Genomic DNA, 15,973 nt, shown 5'->3' on the forward strand with positions numbered 1-15,973 from the left:
TTATTGAAAAGAAGTAAAACCCACAAGAGCAAAACAAAAAAGGAGAGATCTCAGAGGCAACATTTTGGAAGCTGACAAGCAAATACCCACTCAGTTACTCCCCGATAGAGAAAGCTAAACCCAAAGCAGTAGCCAGGGAAATCTGGAAAGAAGCCAAGTCACACCACTTTAACTCCAAGGATGTTGATAAATGCAGAAATAGGAAATGTAGTGGCGAGTTCATATAACAAGCCAGAACTCTTGATCCCATCCTGCTTTGTCCAGACTAGGCAGCCAGGTGACATCCCTCAAAAATCCCACCAAAGACGGAAGGTTCACTCTCTGGAGAGGCCAAAGCTGCAATGAATCTTGACTTGGGGGTGTTGGGCACAGCTGAGAGCAATAAGAGGTCTGGGAAGATCCTTCAGCATTTTCCCACACGGCCCTAGGTTGGCTGCTTGCTAGTCATTCAGGACATAGATGATTTTTCTCTGGAGTGCTAGCAAAAAGCCCTAAAGACACAAGCTAAAGGAGAGTTTTTAGAGCATTTACAGATGGCTAAGGTAGCCCAGTCTCACTACAGGCAAGCAATCCAGTGCCACCATTTGAGGTTGACTGTATGTGTCACAGAGCAGTCAGAGTTCAGACTTGCTGGATTTAAATCCTTTCTTCCATCAGTAATCTGACATTAATCGATTTTGCCTAATTTTGAACTTAAATAAGTGGAATCAAACTGTGTATGTGAGTGTATATACACATAGTTTATATATAATGTGATGTGTATATTTGTGTTTACATGTATACACACATTTGCATATATACACATATACATACATTTTTTTGAGAAGGTCTGCTTTCTTTAACTGAACATTATACCTATAACCATGCCTCTAACTTGTTATGAATAGCTGTAGCTTATTCTTTTTCATGGATATTTAATACTACTTGCATATGTTGTAATTTATCATTTCCATTGTTTAATGAACATGTAAGTTGTTTTTGTTTGGCAACGATTGTGAATGTTGCTTCCGTGAGCTTATGTATCCTAGGTGGCACTAATAATCACTACACAAATGGAGCTCTGCTTAAGTGTGTTTGTATTTTCCTTATATTTTTCTTTCTATCCTCTCTTCTCTTCCTTTTTGCTGTCTTTGAGGCATCTCTGTTCTCTTAATGAACATGACAGGTGAAGGAGAGTGGAAAGTAATAAACTATTTAATAAAATGGTTTATTAAGCCATAGTTTTCTTTTTCACATTTGGCCAAGACTGAAATTTATTTTTTGTACCATAGTTAACAGTAGCCAACAATAAAATAAAATACGAAGAAAGAACAGAGAGGCCCTCAAAGCAAAGAGCTTTTAGGTCTGAGGCCTTGCTTGTAACACTTACCCCTTTGAATGGAGGTTCCTTCTTAATATTAGTGTCATTTTAGGGAACAGACCTGGCCACTAAAAGTACAAGCATCTCCTAAAATTTGAACTTCAGGTAATAAATAAGACTGTCTCAAATACTGCATAGGGACAGACAAAAGTATTTTTTTAATCTGAAATTTAGATTTAACGAGGTGTCCTGTATTTAATTTGGCAATCCTAGTTATTTCCATTTGTTTATATTAGGTAGCAGACGTGGAGAGACAAGGGGCTCTTGAGGGGCTCAGAATCTGAAACATGAATGGATGTGAGGAAGAGCAAGAGATTGCGTCATCATGCTGCTTGATAGCAGGGATTTGAATTCCTGGTCGAAGCTGAGCAAGGCCACTATGGCAGATTTTGTGTGTGTGTGTGTGTGTGTGTGTGTGTGTGTGTGTGTCTGTGTGTCTGTGTGTCTGTGTCTGTGTCTGTGTGTCTCTGTGTCTGTGTGTCTCTGTGTCTGTGTGTCTCTGTGTGTCTGTGTGTCTCTGTGTCTCTGTGTCTGTGTGTCTGTGTCTGTGCCTTTGGCTGGTAAAGGGGGTGGGAGGAACAAACATGTAAGAGGAGATGATTTGAGAAGAGTTTTAAGAATATGAGGGAGTAATAAAGGTTAAAAAAAAGAGATAAGGATAGGAAAGAAGAGAAGTCAGGTCCATCATGGTTTCTAAGAGCTGGAAGTGGTGCATCAGGGAAAGGACTCAGAACAAGTATGTGCTAGACATTGCCACCTGAAGGAGTTGTCGCTCTGTGTCCCTCAGTTTTCTTGTTTGTAAGAAGGCCCTGACAGGTTGTGATCCTAAAAGCTCCACAGTGAGACCTCTTTTCCTAAGTCTTCTCCCTTTCTTTCTTTTTTTTTTGGGGGGGGGTCCGGTTGTGGGGCCTGAACTCTGGGCCTGGGCGCTGTCCCTCAGCTCTTCAGCTCAAGGCTAGCGCTCTACAACTTGAGCCACAGTGCCACTTCCGGCTTTTTTCTTTTTGCTTATGTGGTGCTGAGGAATCGAACCCAGGGCCTCATGCATGCAAGGCAAGCGCTCTACCACTGAGCCAACTTCCCACCAGTCTTCTCCCTTTCAAGAGGTTCTCCCAAGTTTTTCACTCAGTCCTCCCAATTCCCTCAGCCTTGCTTTCTGTCCTTAGAGCTGTTCTGTTGGAGGTCAGGCCAGTGCCTTTATGCTTGCCTGCTCGCTTATTTATTTTAAATTAATTTACTTTATTGTTATCATAGAGGTGATGTAATATACAGAGGGATTGCAGTTACATGAGTCAGGTAATGCGAACGTTTCCTTTCACACAGTGTCGTCTGTTCCCTCCTTCTCTCCCAGTCCCTCCCTCACATCTCCACCCAGGAGTTGTATAGTTCATTTTCACCAGTGGCCAGGGAGCTCCACTGTTGCACTTTTTCACCCAAGTTTTATGCCCTCTCGCTACCCTCCCAAAGGTATACATGTGAATATACCATGCATATGGCAAAGAACACCGAATTACCAAAAACTTAAAAGTGTTTTGTTTCCGTATCTTGGAGCACATTTATGCCTTTGAGTCCAACATTTAGTGTTTATTACAGTGTTATGGAGATGAAAATTAGATTTCCAAAAGACATTCATGTCTTAAAAATATGTTTGCTTGGGGGCTGGGAATGTGGCTCAGTGTTAGAGTGCTTGCCTAGCATGCATGAAGCCCTGGGTTTGGTTCCTCAGTACCACATGAACAGTAAAGGCCAGAAGTGGCACTGTTGCTCAAGTGGTAGAGTGCTAGCCTTGAGCAAAGAAGCTCAAGGACAGTCCCTAGGTCCTGAGTTCAAGCCCCAGGACTGGCAAAAAATATTTAAAAAAATCTGTTTTCTGTGTGCTGATAAACCAGTGTAGATTGAAGTGACATTACAGTGAAATGGTTAAAAAAATCCTACCATACCTTCTTTTCTTCAGTTTTGATAATCTATTCTTGAATGAATAAAATCAAAAGCTTAGAGATAGAACGTTATATATTTTAATGTAGAGGTAGCTTTTGATTTTGGAATACCTGGACACTTTTCTAATTACAACTGCTGTGTGGTAGAGAAGATGCTAGGCTGGTACTTACTTGTGGTCAAGTACATTTGCAGAAGCATGTAGCTGCTATTACCTATTTAATAACCATTTAACCCTGAACTGTAAATCAGAAGTTAACTACAGAGATAAAGGATGATTTAATGGTAACAAATTTACAATTTAAGACAATGCTTTTAATCCTTTCTTTGAAAATGAAGGTAACGCCATTTTCCCATATTAGGCTTACATATAAACTGCTGCAGATAGGATTTAGAGATCATCCTTCCCACCCCCAATCTGCGTATGATCACATTTTAAATTCACGATTGCAGATCTCAGCTGAACACTGAATGGTTCCATTTATTCAGTCCTTAATCATGAGCTAAGCTCTAAGGCATAGTGGAATGTTGAGATTTAACTCTTGACAGTGGTAAATATGAGAGCCCATTTTCATCTAGACATGAAAGGGTGAACTCATGCTGTACCTCTAACTTATCCTTCCTTCTTACTTCCCTCCCTCCCTCCTGTTCTTCCTCCCTCCCTTTGTGCACTCAGGACCTTGAGCCTGATCTGCTTGCTAGTGAGCCACACCACTAGTCCAACTTTTTGCTGGTTATTTTGGAGATGGAGTCTCAAGGACTTTTCTGTCTGTACTGGCCTTGAACTGTAGTCCTGATCTTAGCCTCCTGGGTAGCCATAGGAGTGAGTTACCAGTACTCTGCTGCTGCTGCTGCTGCTGCGCCTCCTCCTCCTCCTCTTCCTTCTTTTCCTTCTCTTCCTCCTTTTAAAAATTCTAATGGTTGGGGCTGGGAAGGTGGCTCAGTGGTAGAGTGCTTGCCTTGAATGCATGAGGCCCTGGATTCGATTCCTCGGCACCACATAAGCAGAGAAAAAAAGCCAGAAGTGGTGCTGTGGCTCAAGTGGTAGAGCACTAACCTTGAGCTCAATTGCTGAGGGACCCAGACCCAGAGTTCAAGCCCATGACCAACCCCCCCCAAAAAAAATTCTGATTATTTTTTATTTTAATGTAATGTAATTATTTTTTGTTTATGTGGTACCAAGGAATCGAACCCAGGGCCTCATGCATGCTAGGCAAGCACTCTACCACTGAGCCACACTCCCAGCCCCAGCACTCAGCTTCTAAAGTATACTTTTTTTTTTTTTTTTAAGGATTTAGGACTTAACTTGATGTGCTTCAAGAGGGACACCACCAACTATCTACTTTTATCATCATCATCATCATCATCATCCATGTTTTTCTCACTTTGTTTTTCTCACTAATTCCTTTTTAATTGTCTTTATGCTTTATAATTATAGTCACTTTTAATTGCCTTTTTATTTTTTTGTGTCAGTCGTGGGACTTGGACTCTGGGCCTGAGTGCTGTCCCTCAGCTCTTCAGCTGAAGGCAAGTGCCCTATCACTTGAGCCACAGAGCCATTTCTGGTGGTTTATTGGAGTCTCTGGTGGTTTATTGGAGTCTCTGGTGGTTTATTGGAGTCTCACGGACTTGCCTGCCCGGGCTGGCTTTGAACCATGATCCTCAAATTTCAGCCTCTTGAGTAGCTAGGATTACAGGCGTGAGCCACCAGCGCCCAGCTCAATTGCCTTTCTATGGAGATCTTCATTAGAAACTTTTCTCAGTGCTTCCCTTTAGCCACAGTCTTTAAAACTCCACAATATTCCACCTAGTTGGTTTATGTCTCTAATGCTGGACAGAAAGTTTATTTCCATCTATATACTTTTTGGAGAATGTTGCAAAATGACTGCTTTAAGTAACCTTTTCAGGCTTGTCCTAGGTTAGTTTCTTGGGGTAGATTCTCAAGGATGGGTTTCATTTATTCAGGACATTTTAAGTGATTGTTTTATGCACAGCGAGGTCAGAGGCTTGACCATTGAAACAATACTTGATATGCCTTGGCTTCCTTGCCACTGTGCTAGAGCTCCTTAACCGGTCTAATCAGCTCTGGCACATGCTTCCTCAGTTCTTATCTGCTGAGTGTTTACAAGCGAGATGGAAAAGCTTAACAAGGAAGATGCTGTGAAGAATTGACATGTATCTAGAACTATTTTCTTTTTTTTAATTAATTAATTTATTTTTTATGTGTGAACATACTGTACAGAGGGGTTACAATTACATGGGCAGGATAATGCGTACATTTCTTACCAAGCATTGCAGCCTCCTCCTTTGGTTTACCCTTCACCTCCCTTCCCAGCCTCCCCCCTAGAACTATTTTCTTCTTACACAACTTGGCCTTTTTTTTTTTTTTTTGGATATGATAGCTGAGAGACGAGACTGATCTGAGCAGAGGAAAGGACCTCGATTCATCTAAATCGCCTAGAAAACTTTGAACTGAAATTTGGTTAAAGTAAAATCACAATACATAGCAGTTTTATTGACATATCCAAATATGTTTTGTGAGTAATCGTTGAATGCTTTGCATGTATTAGGAACACAATTGTTGTACGTTCTTGACTAGTCTCTGATGAGTGGGGAGAGATGAGTGGGTAAGCAGATGGTGGCTATAGCAAATGTGTGTGTGTGTGTGTGTCCTAAAGTGCAGAGAAGTTTGCCTCTCTCTACCCAGTTTGCTTACTTTAGAAAGGCCATCTTGTTTTTTCTTTTGTGGTTTAATTTTTGGTCTTGAGAAAGGAGGAAAAAAATGCCCGAGAGTACTTTCACTGGGATGAAAACTTCAGTCAGTTTTTAAAATACCTGTATTGTGTAGTGAAGATTCAGAATTGATAAAGGACCTTGCAGTTGTGTATGGCTAGGTAGGTAAAGAGAAATCTTAGGTGGATGGTTATTGGAAAAGTCTCTGGTTTCTTCATCAACAGGAATTTTAATTGTCATTAGACGACACAAAAAATAATAGAACTGGGCTGGGAAGGTGGCTCAGTGGTAGAGCGCTTGCCTTGTATGCCTGAGGCCCTGGGTTCGATTCTCCCCAGCACCACATAAGGAAAAAAGCCGGAAGTGGCACTGTGGCTCAAGTGGTACAGCGCTAGCCTTGAGCTGAAGAGCTAAGGGACAGCACCCAGGCCCAGAGTTCAGGCCCCACGACCGGACCCCCCAAAAAAAATAATAGAACTATGGTACAGAAACATGTTCTTACATGATTCCCCCCCATGTCATTCAAGCTAAAAGGACAGTAAAGCTGCTCACTCTCCTCTTACAAACAGGGGATCCTCAGAGCCAAGGTTCTGTTTAACTTCTCTTGGTTACTAACTTGACATGGGTGCTTCTGCTTCTCTGTGTGTATTTGGGAGGAGGGACAGCACATGCTTTGTAGGAATGCCAAGTCCTCCATGCCATTCTGTGCGCATCTTAGTCTCCCTATGTACAGCATGGGCTGACGGTGTCCCTACTTTCTTTCTAAAATGCTCTTCTTTCTGAGCCCCTGGCACTCCAGTCTCTTGTTTTTCCTTCTACATTTTTCTCTTCTTGCTCTTTTCTAAATGTTGGGTGCCCAAGGGCCCTTTACTTTGTTGTTGTTGGTCGTGGGGTCTGAACTCTGGTCCTGGGCGCTGTCCCTCAGCTCTTCCTTCAGCTCAAGGCTAGCGCTCTACCACTTTGAGCCACAGTGTCACTTCTGGCCTTTTCTGCTTATGTGGTGCTGAGGAATCAAACCCAGGGCCTCATGCATGCAAGGCAAGCACTGTACTACTGAGCCACCTTCTCAGCCCAACCTTTATGTTTTTCTGTTAACTCCTTTCCAAAGTGATCCTTAACTCCCAAGGCATTAAGTATCCCCTGTATGCTCATGAGTCTTTACACATCTCTAGTCCTGACCTGTCCAGCTTAGAAGTCTGGACCCTTAAGTTGAGTTGCCTTTTGGCTCTTGTTCTTTGAACACATCCTTGATTGAACCTCTGAGTCTTCCCACCAAACAAGCAAGCACAAAAAGAATTTTACTTTCCTAGTCATCTCCATGTTTCCTAAGTGGCCTTAAGTGATGACTTATTCTTAATTCTTTGCTTTCCTTTACCCCAAATATGCAAGCTAGCAGCAAGTACTACCACCAGAATCAATGTCTGTCTGTCTGTCTTCTTTCCCATTCTAACTATTGGAGTGATACAAAAATCAGATGATGTCACTTCCCTGTTTAAGATCCACTAATTACTTCCTGTTGTACTTAAAATAGGATCTCCTTCCATAGTTTATATACCAAGGCTCAATTTCCATAGTTGAGAAGCTGAAATAGTGTGACTTTACCCAGACTTTTAATATCCATAAAGGGTATGAATTTTTTTATTGATTATTGTACACTGTGATTTTCTCAATTCCTAGTGTATACATAGTAAGTACTTAGTAAAAACTTACTGGACAAATAAATACATGTATCTAGAATGACTTAGTAAATACTTACTGGATGAATAAATACATGTATCTAGAATGAGGCCCCAAAGTTTTTCTTTCAAAGTAGCATATTGCACTTCATTATTTAGTAGAAAGTCCAGCAAAGAATTCTGGGGCAGTATTTTCTTGCCTTTTTCTTTTTTCCTTCTCTTCACATACTCTCCACTGCCCTTCCTATTTTCTTCTTATCCTGTGATATGTGTAGGTCACTTAAGAGTAGATAGGTGAGTATGTAGGACCAGAAACTGCATGGAAATTGCAAAGGAACCCTGAGAATAATGGAACATCTTACTGTAGAAATCTGTGATATACAGAAGTAGTAGATAGAGTGTCTCCTCCTTGCTTTATCACCCTGTCCCAACACTTAATCACTTCATAGAGTCTTTGAACAACCAACATTTAATTTGGATATTACTGAAGCAAAAGAATACCTAGTTTATAGAGGTTCTAAACACATACACGTCCTACCCTGGCCCTCATTACTATTTGTAAATCAACTGAGGACAGATGAAGTGTGATTTTTAAGTATGATACATTTCCTGCACCATATTTTATGAGTGCCTGAAATTTACCCTGAGTTCAGTCATAAATCAGCAAATTGTGAATAAGCTGAGAAAGGAAATACTTGTAGACCATTAGCAGTTATTTATATCATACTTAGTTAATTGGATACATGCTTACTTGACTGGTAAGTAACCAGGAGAGGGCGAGTAGGCTTTGATGGCACGTATAAAGTCATGGGGACCTGTGGGTGGGGTGGCCAAGGAAGGACAAGAGGTAGAAAGGTACTGTTCTGTACCTCCTGCTTTGCCTTCAACCGGTCGCAGCCTCAGAGCCTGTGGAAGGAGGTAGCTGGGCTCCTGTTCTGTCCTCTGCGGAGGACCCAGTGTACAGCCACCCAGAAGGTACTTCCGGCTAACTCTCTGCTGCTTGTTTATTTTTAGGTATCTTGCAATATATTCAGAACTCTCCCTCCTAGTGACAGCAATGAATTTGATCCTGAAGAAGATGAACCTACCCTTGAGGCATCATGGCCACACCTACAGGTACTTTGCCTTGCCCTTTCTGATGAGAGAAGAGCTGTTAGCTTGTCCATTGATTAGCTTGGGAATTCCTTGAAGAAAATTTTTTCACCAAGAAGGCAGAATACATTAGTGGAGAGCTGAAGAATGCCTTTTGTGTTTTTTATTCTTCATAATTAGGCTGCCAAAAGAAGAATTAAGTTGGATTGCAATGCTTTTATATGCCTCACCCCTGTGTTACAGGTCCAGCCAGCAGTGTAGCCCAGTGGGGTTTAGAATAAGCACAGAATTGTTTTCTCATTAATACTGGGTGGATGTGATTGTTCACAGAATACAAATCTCCGTTTTAGCAGTAAGCACCCTCAGTACTTTGCATGTCTTTATGATTATCACAGTTACGTTTCTTTGTCTTTTAAGGGAAAAATCAAACTTCAGTTGCTATTTGCTTTTAGTAGTGTAAGAAAGAAAAGCAACTTAGAGAAAGCTTGAGTGAAGTCCTGTTCTCTTGGGTAGAGAAGGCCATGCTGTCTCGTCCTGGTCATGTGGCAGAAGGGGTGAGGGCTGTCAATTTCCTTTCCAGTACCAGGCCCATCTGTGTTGTATTTACTTATTATACTTGGTCATTTTCCAGCTCCTTCTTTCTCTACTGCCCTCAAGACCAAGGTTTCTAAGGGGGGAGGTTGAGAGGAAGGACAAGCGAGAAGAGCAAGATAGAGACAGAGAGAGCAATCACAGACAGACTGCCCAGCCCCGAGCTCAAGCCCCAGGACAGACACCCCCCCCCCAAAAAAAAAAACACACTAAAAATAAAAATAGATCCCTAAAGCTGCCTTTCCATTGAGTCAGCATGCTCTCAAAGGGTGGATCACAAGTAATAGCAAAGAAGGGAGGATGGATCAGAAAGAATATAATTTTGTCCATCTTCCAAGCCACCCCTGCACAGAAGCTGCTGTACCTTTGTAGAGCGTGCTTGTGGTTTCTTACTAGTTAACATTTCAAAGAGCAAAGAACCATGAAGCAGGCTGATAAAGATGTAGAACGTGCTCTTCACAACTTATCTTTTCCCCATTCTATTTTCCTTGATAAAAGTTGCACGTTGGCCCATCCTGCTTTGGTAGCTACAGGTACACATATGCTATTTCTCCTTGTCATCTGAGAGCTATCCAAGGCTGCTTTCTCAGCTCTTCCTCAAACATAAGCTACTAATGCCAAGAGTGGGTGGATCCAATGAGTTAAGACACTAGTTGCGGAGCTAAGCACTAGTGGCTCACGCCTGTAATCCTAGCTACTCAGGAGGCTGAGATCTGAGGATCATGGTTCAAAGCCTGTCCAGGCAGGAATGTCCATGAGATTCTAGTAACGAACTATAGAAATGATCCTGTAAGTATAGTCTTATGAGATTCTAATCTCCAATTAACTACCAGAAAACTGGAAATGGTGCTGTGGCTCAAGTGGTAGAGCACTTGTCTTGAGCTGAAGAGCTCAGGGACAATGCCCAGGCCCAGAGTTCAAGCCCCAAGCCCTACAAAAACAAAACAAAATAAAAACACTAGTTGGTTGACTGTCTTAGGTTCTGTCTGTCTGTCTGTCTAGACTCAGGTCCTTGCACTCAAATGCTCTTCCACCAAGCTAACTAACACCCCCACCCCCTTTTGTTCTTTCTTTCTTTTCTTTCTTTTTTAAAATACACATTATCTATAGTCTAAAGAATTTGTAAAGTTATTTTGTGTCTTCATAAGTATACTCCCAGATTGTGACAAAACCCCAAAAAAGACTCTTGAGTGACGAACTTCTCATCATGTCTTATTCTTAATGCTTGGCACCAGTCTGTTGAATTTGTTTAGTTTGAAAGAAAAAAGCTTAAAAAACAAAAAGACAGTCTCCTCAGGACATCTTATGGTAGAAAAGATCAAGAAAGAGAGAGATGTCTTTAAATCTTAAACTTACTGTCTTCTCTGTCTCCTCCCACAAAAAAAATTCTAGGCAATGCTTGCCATTTGTAAAAGCCTTGTGAATACTCTAAATCATGATAATCGTATACATCAAAGCTCAGCTCAGTATTTCAGTTAATCCTTCTTGACCTAATGACTCTATAAAAGAAGGGGCCAAATTAATTTCTAGAGCTGTTAACCAAATTCTTCCTCCATAAAAACCTTTAGCTAACACTCTCATTACTGTAGGAGTATTAACTGTTATTCCTCTGAAGCCCTAACATCTGAGCACCATGAAGGATGGTGCTGAGACCTTCACAAATGCAAAGTGTTGTGTTTTCATTTGTGTTGTCCTCCTCTTCAAGCCTGTAATCTTTCTGGTCCTGTGCATTCTTTAAGATTTGATGCCCAGACTGGGCACGGTTGACATGCCTGTAACCCTAACACTTGGAAGGCTGTGGCAGATGGGTCACAGTTTCCTATAGAGCTACATATTATCTGAAAAACAAACAAAACACCATACAAAAAGACTCTAAATCAGCATCCATTTAGGTCCTAAGGTGTACACTGTTGTCTTTATTTTGCTGTGTCTCAAGAAGCCTACTTGTACAAATGAACCCCCCTTTCCCTTTTTACTAGGTGGTTTTAGCTGTTAAGAGCACTCATTAAACATTAAAACTCTTCTGTTCATTGTATTATATCAGTTGCCACCTAACTCAATATTTTGCCTTTTGCTTTTGGTGGGCTCAAACCCAGGACCTTGCACATGGTAGCTCAGCACTCTACCACTGAGCTACATCTTCAGCTCTTAGTTTCTTGAGATAGGATGTCCCTATATTGTTCAGGCTCACCTTGAACTTGAGATCCTCTTCCTCCTGAATGCTTGTATTATAGTTGTGTGTCACTATGCTAGGGTAATACTTAATGTCTTAATTGGTCTAACAATATATTTTTCTGACTAAAACCTAGCATGGTGTTAGATACCTTTACTTTTTCTTAACTCCATAATTAGCTATGTACTTCCTTTTCTGGACTACCCTTTACAAAAAAGTTAAGTGTAAATATCTGAGAAGAGCAGAGAATGACAAAATTACATTGTGATGTGGTTATTGGGTGTCTGGCCAGGTTCATGGTCTAGCTAATTGACTGCTCCTGCATGCTTCTTCTTTTGTTTAAATTTGTGGATCACACAAAATTACTGATTATACAAATAATGGATCTTTGGAAATATCTAAAAGACAAAATAATATTAAGTCCATCTCCCTTCCACCCCTACCCTCCCCCTTTTTGTTCAAATGTTAAGAAGTCTTGAGTGGGGATGTAGCTCAGTGGCAGAGCACTTGCCTAGTAAGTGCAACATCCAGGGTTTGATCCCCAGTACCAAAAAAAGAAAAAACAAACAAACAAAAAACCCCTTTAGCTGGGTGGCAGAGGCTCATGCCTGTAAGCCTAGCTACTCAGGAGGCTGAGATCTAAGGATAGTGGTTCACAGCCAGTCTGGGCAGGAAGGTCTGTGGTGAGACTCTTATCTTTAATTAACCACTAGAAAACTGGAAGTGGCCCTGTGGCTCAAGTGATAGAGCACTTGACTTGAGTTGAAGAGCTCAGGCACAGTGCCCAGGCCAGAGTTCAAGCCCCATGACTGACCAAAAAAAAAAAAGTCTTTTTTGTGTATGTTATTTTATTTTTTCTCTGGTGTCTTTTGAACTGGAATCACATAGTTACCATGGTTATTGTTTATTTTCTGAAATTAGGCCTGCCTTTCCAGTATCATACAATTTTGTAGGACTTTGCATACAATTAAGGAATTGCTTTCAATGCTTTATGCTTGAGGCTTGCAGAGCCAGGAATGCAAAAGACTGCTCCTGTTCTCTTGGAGAATTCACTTACATGACACTGAAAAGTAGTTTTTTTTCCTTCCACCTCCAGCCTTTCCCTTTAAAACTCAAAGGAGATTTTGATTCTGAGGTAAATTATACCTCCTAAGTGTAGAGCACATTTATACTCATTAATAAAGGTGTCTGAAATGTTTCCACCAAACTGTTTTAAGCTGCAGCTGCTTTCAGGTTGTAGCTTTAAGGGGGAGAGCACAGGTTGCCAGTCCTGCTGTCAAAGTTGGCCCAGGAAGACAGAATCTCTTCTTTTCATAGCAATCAAGAAAAGTGATGTGAATAAGGTTGGCATTCTGTTGTAAAACTAGGAGCTGAAAGGTTAGTATATCTAAAAAAAGAACAGTTGTATGAGGATTTAGCATACATTCATTCCTGTGGCCAGAAGACCAGATCTGTAGAAAGATCTTTTCCCAAATTTAAGGGAATTCAAAGAGGAAAATGGTTTTGTGTGGAGTTTTTCCTCCTTTCCTCCTTTCTCCTTTTTCCCTTTTTTCTTCCTGTTCCCTCCCATCATTCTCTTTCCTCAGCTTTCCAAGTAGCTACAAGCACAGCACACCATGCCAGGTTACAGTGTTTTAAATAATAAAATGCTAATGTGAACTACAAATTAATTGTTAGATTAGTCTAACAAGGTTGCAGTAGGAAGCATTTGAATGACTGATTTTTGAGGACCTTTGGGGAGGGCCTGAGGCTTGATTTTTCAGCACTTACAAGGTTAAAACCACTTCTGTAGTAGTAGTATATTTGTCATTTGCACTTTGCCCCTTGTTCTTTTTCCCTTTTCCCTGTTGTGGCTGTTGGTTGTACTGTTTGTGCTGTTTATTGTAGAAGCACAGTTGTGATACAGTGTGTCTCACAGAGTCATTTTATTCCTCGTACCCTGTACTTACATTTTGTAAAAGCTAATTTCACTTGAGCGCATCCTTGATCAGGAAAAAAATATTAATTTTATTAAAGTTTGACTCTTCTTAGATGAGATAAAGGTGTGTATTGGGTCTTGCTTACTAGGCTGGTGTTCTGCGTTTGAGCCATACCTCCAGTCATATATTCTGCTGCTTATCTTGCAGATAAGAATCAGGTGGATTTTTTTGGGGGGAGTGGTGATATCCATTCTTTGGATCTCAGCCTCATTTGTAGTTAGGATTACAGGGATGAACCACCAGACCTGACTTTAAAATTTGACTCTTGAGCAAACACTTAAAAAATATGCTTTATGATGACATAGGAAGTATACATAGGTCATGTGGAGTATATTGTGAGATGGCTACTATGATAATGGCAGGCTAATCTAGTTTATGACTTAATCTAATCTAGCTTGCAATTCTATAAAATGTAATTTCTACTTGAAGGAACAAACTATAAGGCCATTAAGATTTAGGTATTTGGCAGATACTTTAAAACAAGGAAGGGAGTTGATAATAATCACAACTTAGAATTAGAAATGTTTAAAAATGTTATCTTTTATATCCATTGCCTCAATTGTGATTTGTGTGTGTGTGTGTGTGTGGGCGTGGGCGTGGGCGTGTGCGCGCGCGTGCATGTGTGCGCGCGCTCGCGTGCCTGCTCGCTCACACATGCACACATGCACGCATGTGCACACCAGTCCTGGGGCTTGAACTTATTTATGGCCTGGGTTCTGTCTCTTGAGATTTTGTGCTCAAGGCTAATGCTTTATTGCTTGAGTCACAGCTGCAGTCTTACGGTGGTTAATTTGTAAGAGTCTCGTGAAGTTTCCTGTCCTGGCTGGCTTTGAACTGTGTCCTCAGATCTCAGCCTCTTGAGTAGCTAGAGTTATGGGAATGAAAGAATTTTTAAAGACATGGTTTTTAAAGATATGTACTAGAATGTGTCAACATAGGAGAGATCTGCATAAAATGGGAAAGCAGTATTTTCTACTTGGCAAATGAATTTTAGGAACATATGCATGGATGAAGTCCACTCCAAATGCAATAGCAGATAATTGGATTTTGGTGGGTTTTAATCTTATAAAACGTAAAAATAACTGAAACTTTTAAATTCAGCATTGTACTGATTTTTAAAAAAAAATTCATGTCTCCAGCTCTTTTTGCTTTAGTTATTCCTCAAGTAAGGTCTTGTATTTATGACAGAGCTGGCCTGACCTTGATCTTTTTATTTCTGCCTCTCCTGTAGCTGCGTGGCAGGTATGTGATGACACACACCTGGTTGAAATGGGTTCTCGTTTTTTTTGGGCAACAAATTCCAAAAATCTTGAATGTTTAGACATGACTCTCTCTGTGTGCTGGTACTAAGGCTGAAATGCAGGGCCTCTCATTCTCCCTTAGGTTTTTCACCAAAGGCTAGCCCTCTACTACTTGAACCACACCTTCACTTTCCGGTTTTTGCTGGTTAGCTGGTGCTAAGTCTGAGATTTGTCTGAAGAATCTGGCTTTGAACTGCAGTCCTCTGATCTCAGATTCCTGAGCAGCTTGGATTACAGGCATGTGCCACTGCCTCAGAGGAGAGGACATTTGATGTGACAATTTCATTTTTAGGAATGTTTATTCATGACATAACTGAAGAAGTGCATGGACCTCTAGTAGGTTCTGTGATGCACATTTTGGCATGATTTGATATAGCAGTAAAAAAACTGCTTAAATATATGGAGATTTGCTACATTGATTGTGAATATTGAAAGTATTCATTATAAATTGTTTACATTGTATTGTTTAAATGGCAAAGGTAGTTCATAAAGTTATGAGGATTTTATAGCAGATAGGATGTTGCAGAAGGAGGTACACACATTAAACACCAACACTGTTTGTCTTAGAATGCTTAGTTTATGGGATATTTTTATTTGAGCGGTTTGATAGTATTTCCTGATTCACTTAAAAAGTAAAACAGAAACAAAACCCTAACAGCAATTGTGGAGTACATGTAAATGTTAGCATGGATTGACATTAAAATCAGATTTTCTAAGCCCTGTCATTTCTAGTGTAAAAGAAGGCTTTCATAATTTTTGATACTATGAAATTAACTATAATCTGTTTGTTACAGCTTGTATATGAATTTTTCATACGATTTTTGGAAAGCCAAGAATTCCAACCTAGCATTGCCAAAAAATACATAGACCAGAAATTTGTATTACAGGTAAGTACCCTCTTGTAGTTGTGTGTATGTAATTTACTTGTTACTGTCTCATTTTCTCTCTGATGTTTGTTTTTTGGACTTTTTTTTTAAGGTCTTACCAATCTTTTTTTTTTTTAATTAGTGAAAGGATAAAAATGAAGTACTTTTGCCAGGCGCTGGTGGCTCACGCCTGTAATCCTAGCTACTCAGGAGGCTGAGATCTGAGGATCAAGGTTCAAAGCCAGCCCGGGCAGGAGAGACCGTGAG

At 40.6% G+C, this 15,973-nt stretch overlaps 1 protein-coding gene across 1 annotated transcript in view; it reads left to right on the forward strand.

Annotated features, from left to right (window-relative positions):
* The window catches only part of Ppp2r5e (protein phosphatase 2, regulatory subunit B', epsilon isoform), a 68,596-nt gene that overhangs the window by 16,978 nt on the left and 35,645 nt on the right, over positions 1–15,973 (forward strand). The window contains exons 2-3 of the mRNA XM_013016066.1: positions 8,719–8,820; positions 15,635–15,727. Of these exons, the coding sequence (XP_012871520.1) occupies positions 8,719–8,820; positions 15,635–15,727 (195 nt within the window). The remainder of the gene's footprint in view (positions 1–8,718; positions 8,821–15,634; positions 15,728–15,973) is intronic.

The sequence above is a fragment of the Dipodomys ordii genome, unplaced genomic scaffold, assembly GCF_000151885.1.
Source record: "Dipodomys ordii isolate 6190 unplaced genomic scaffold, Dord_2.0 Scaffold2, whole genome shotgun sequence".
NCBI lineage: Eukaryota > Metazoa > Chordata > Mammalia > Rodentia > Heteromyidae > Dipodomys > Dipodomys ordii.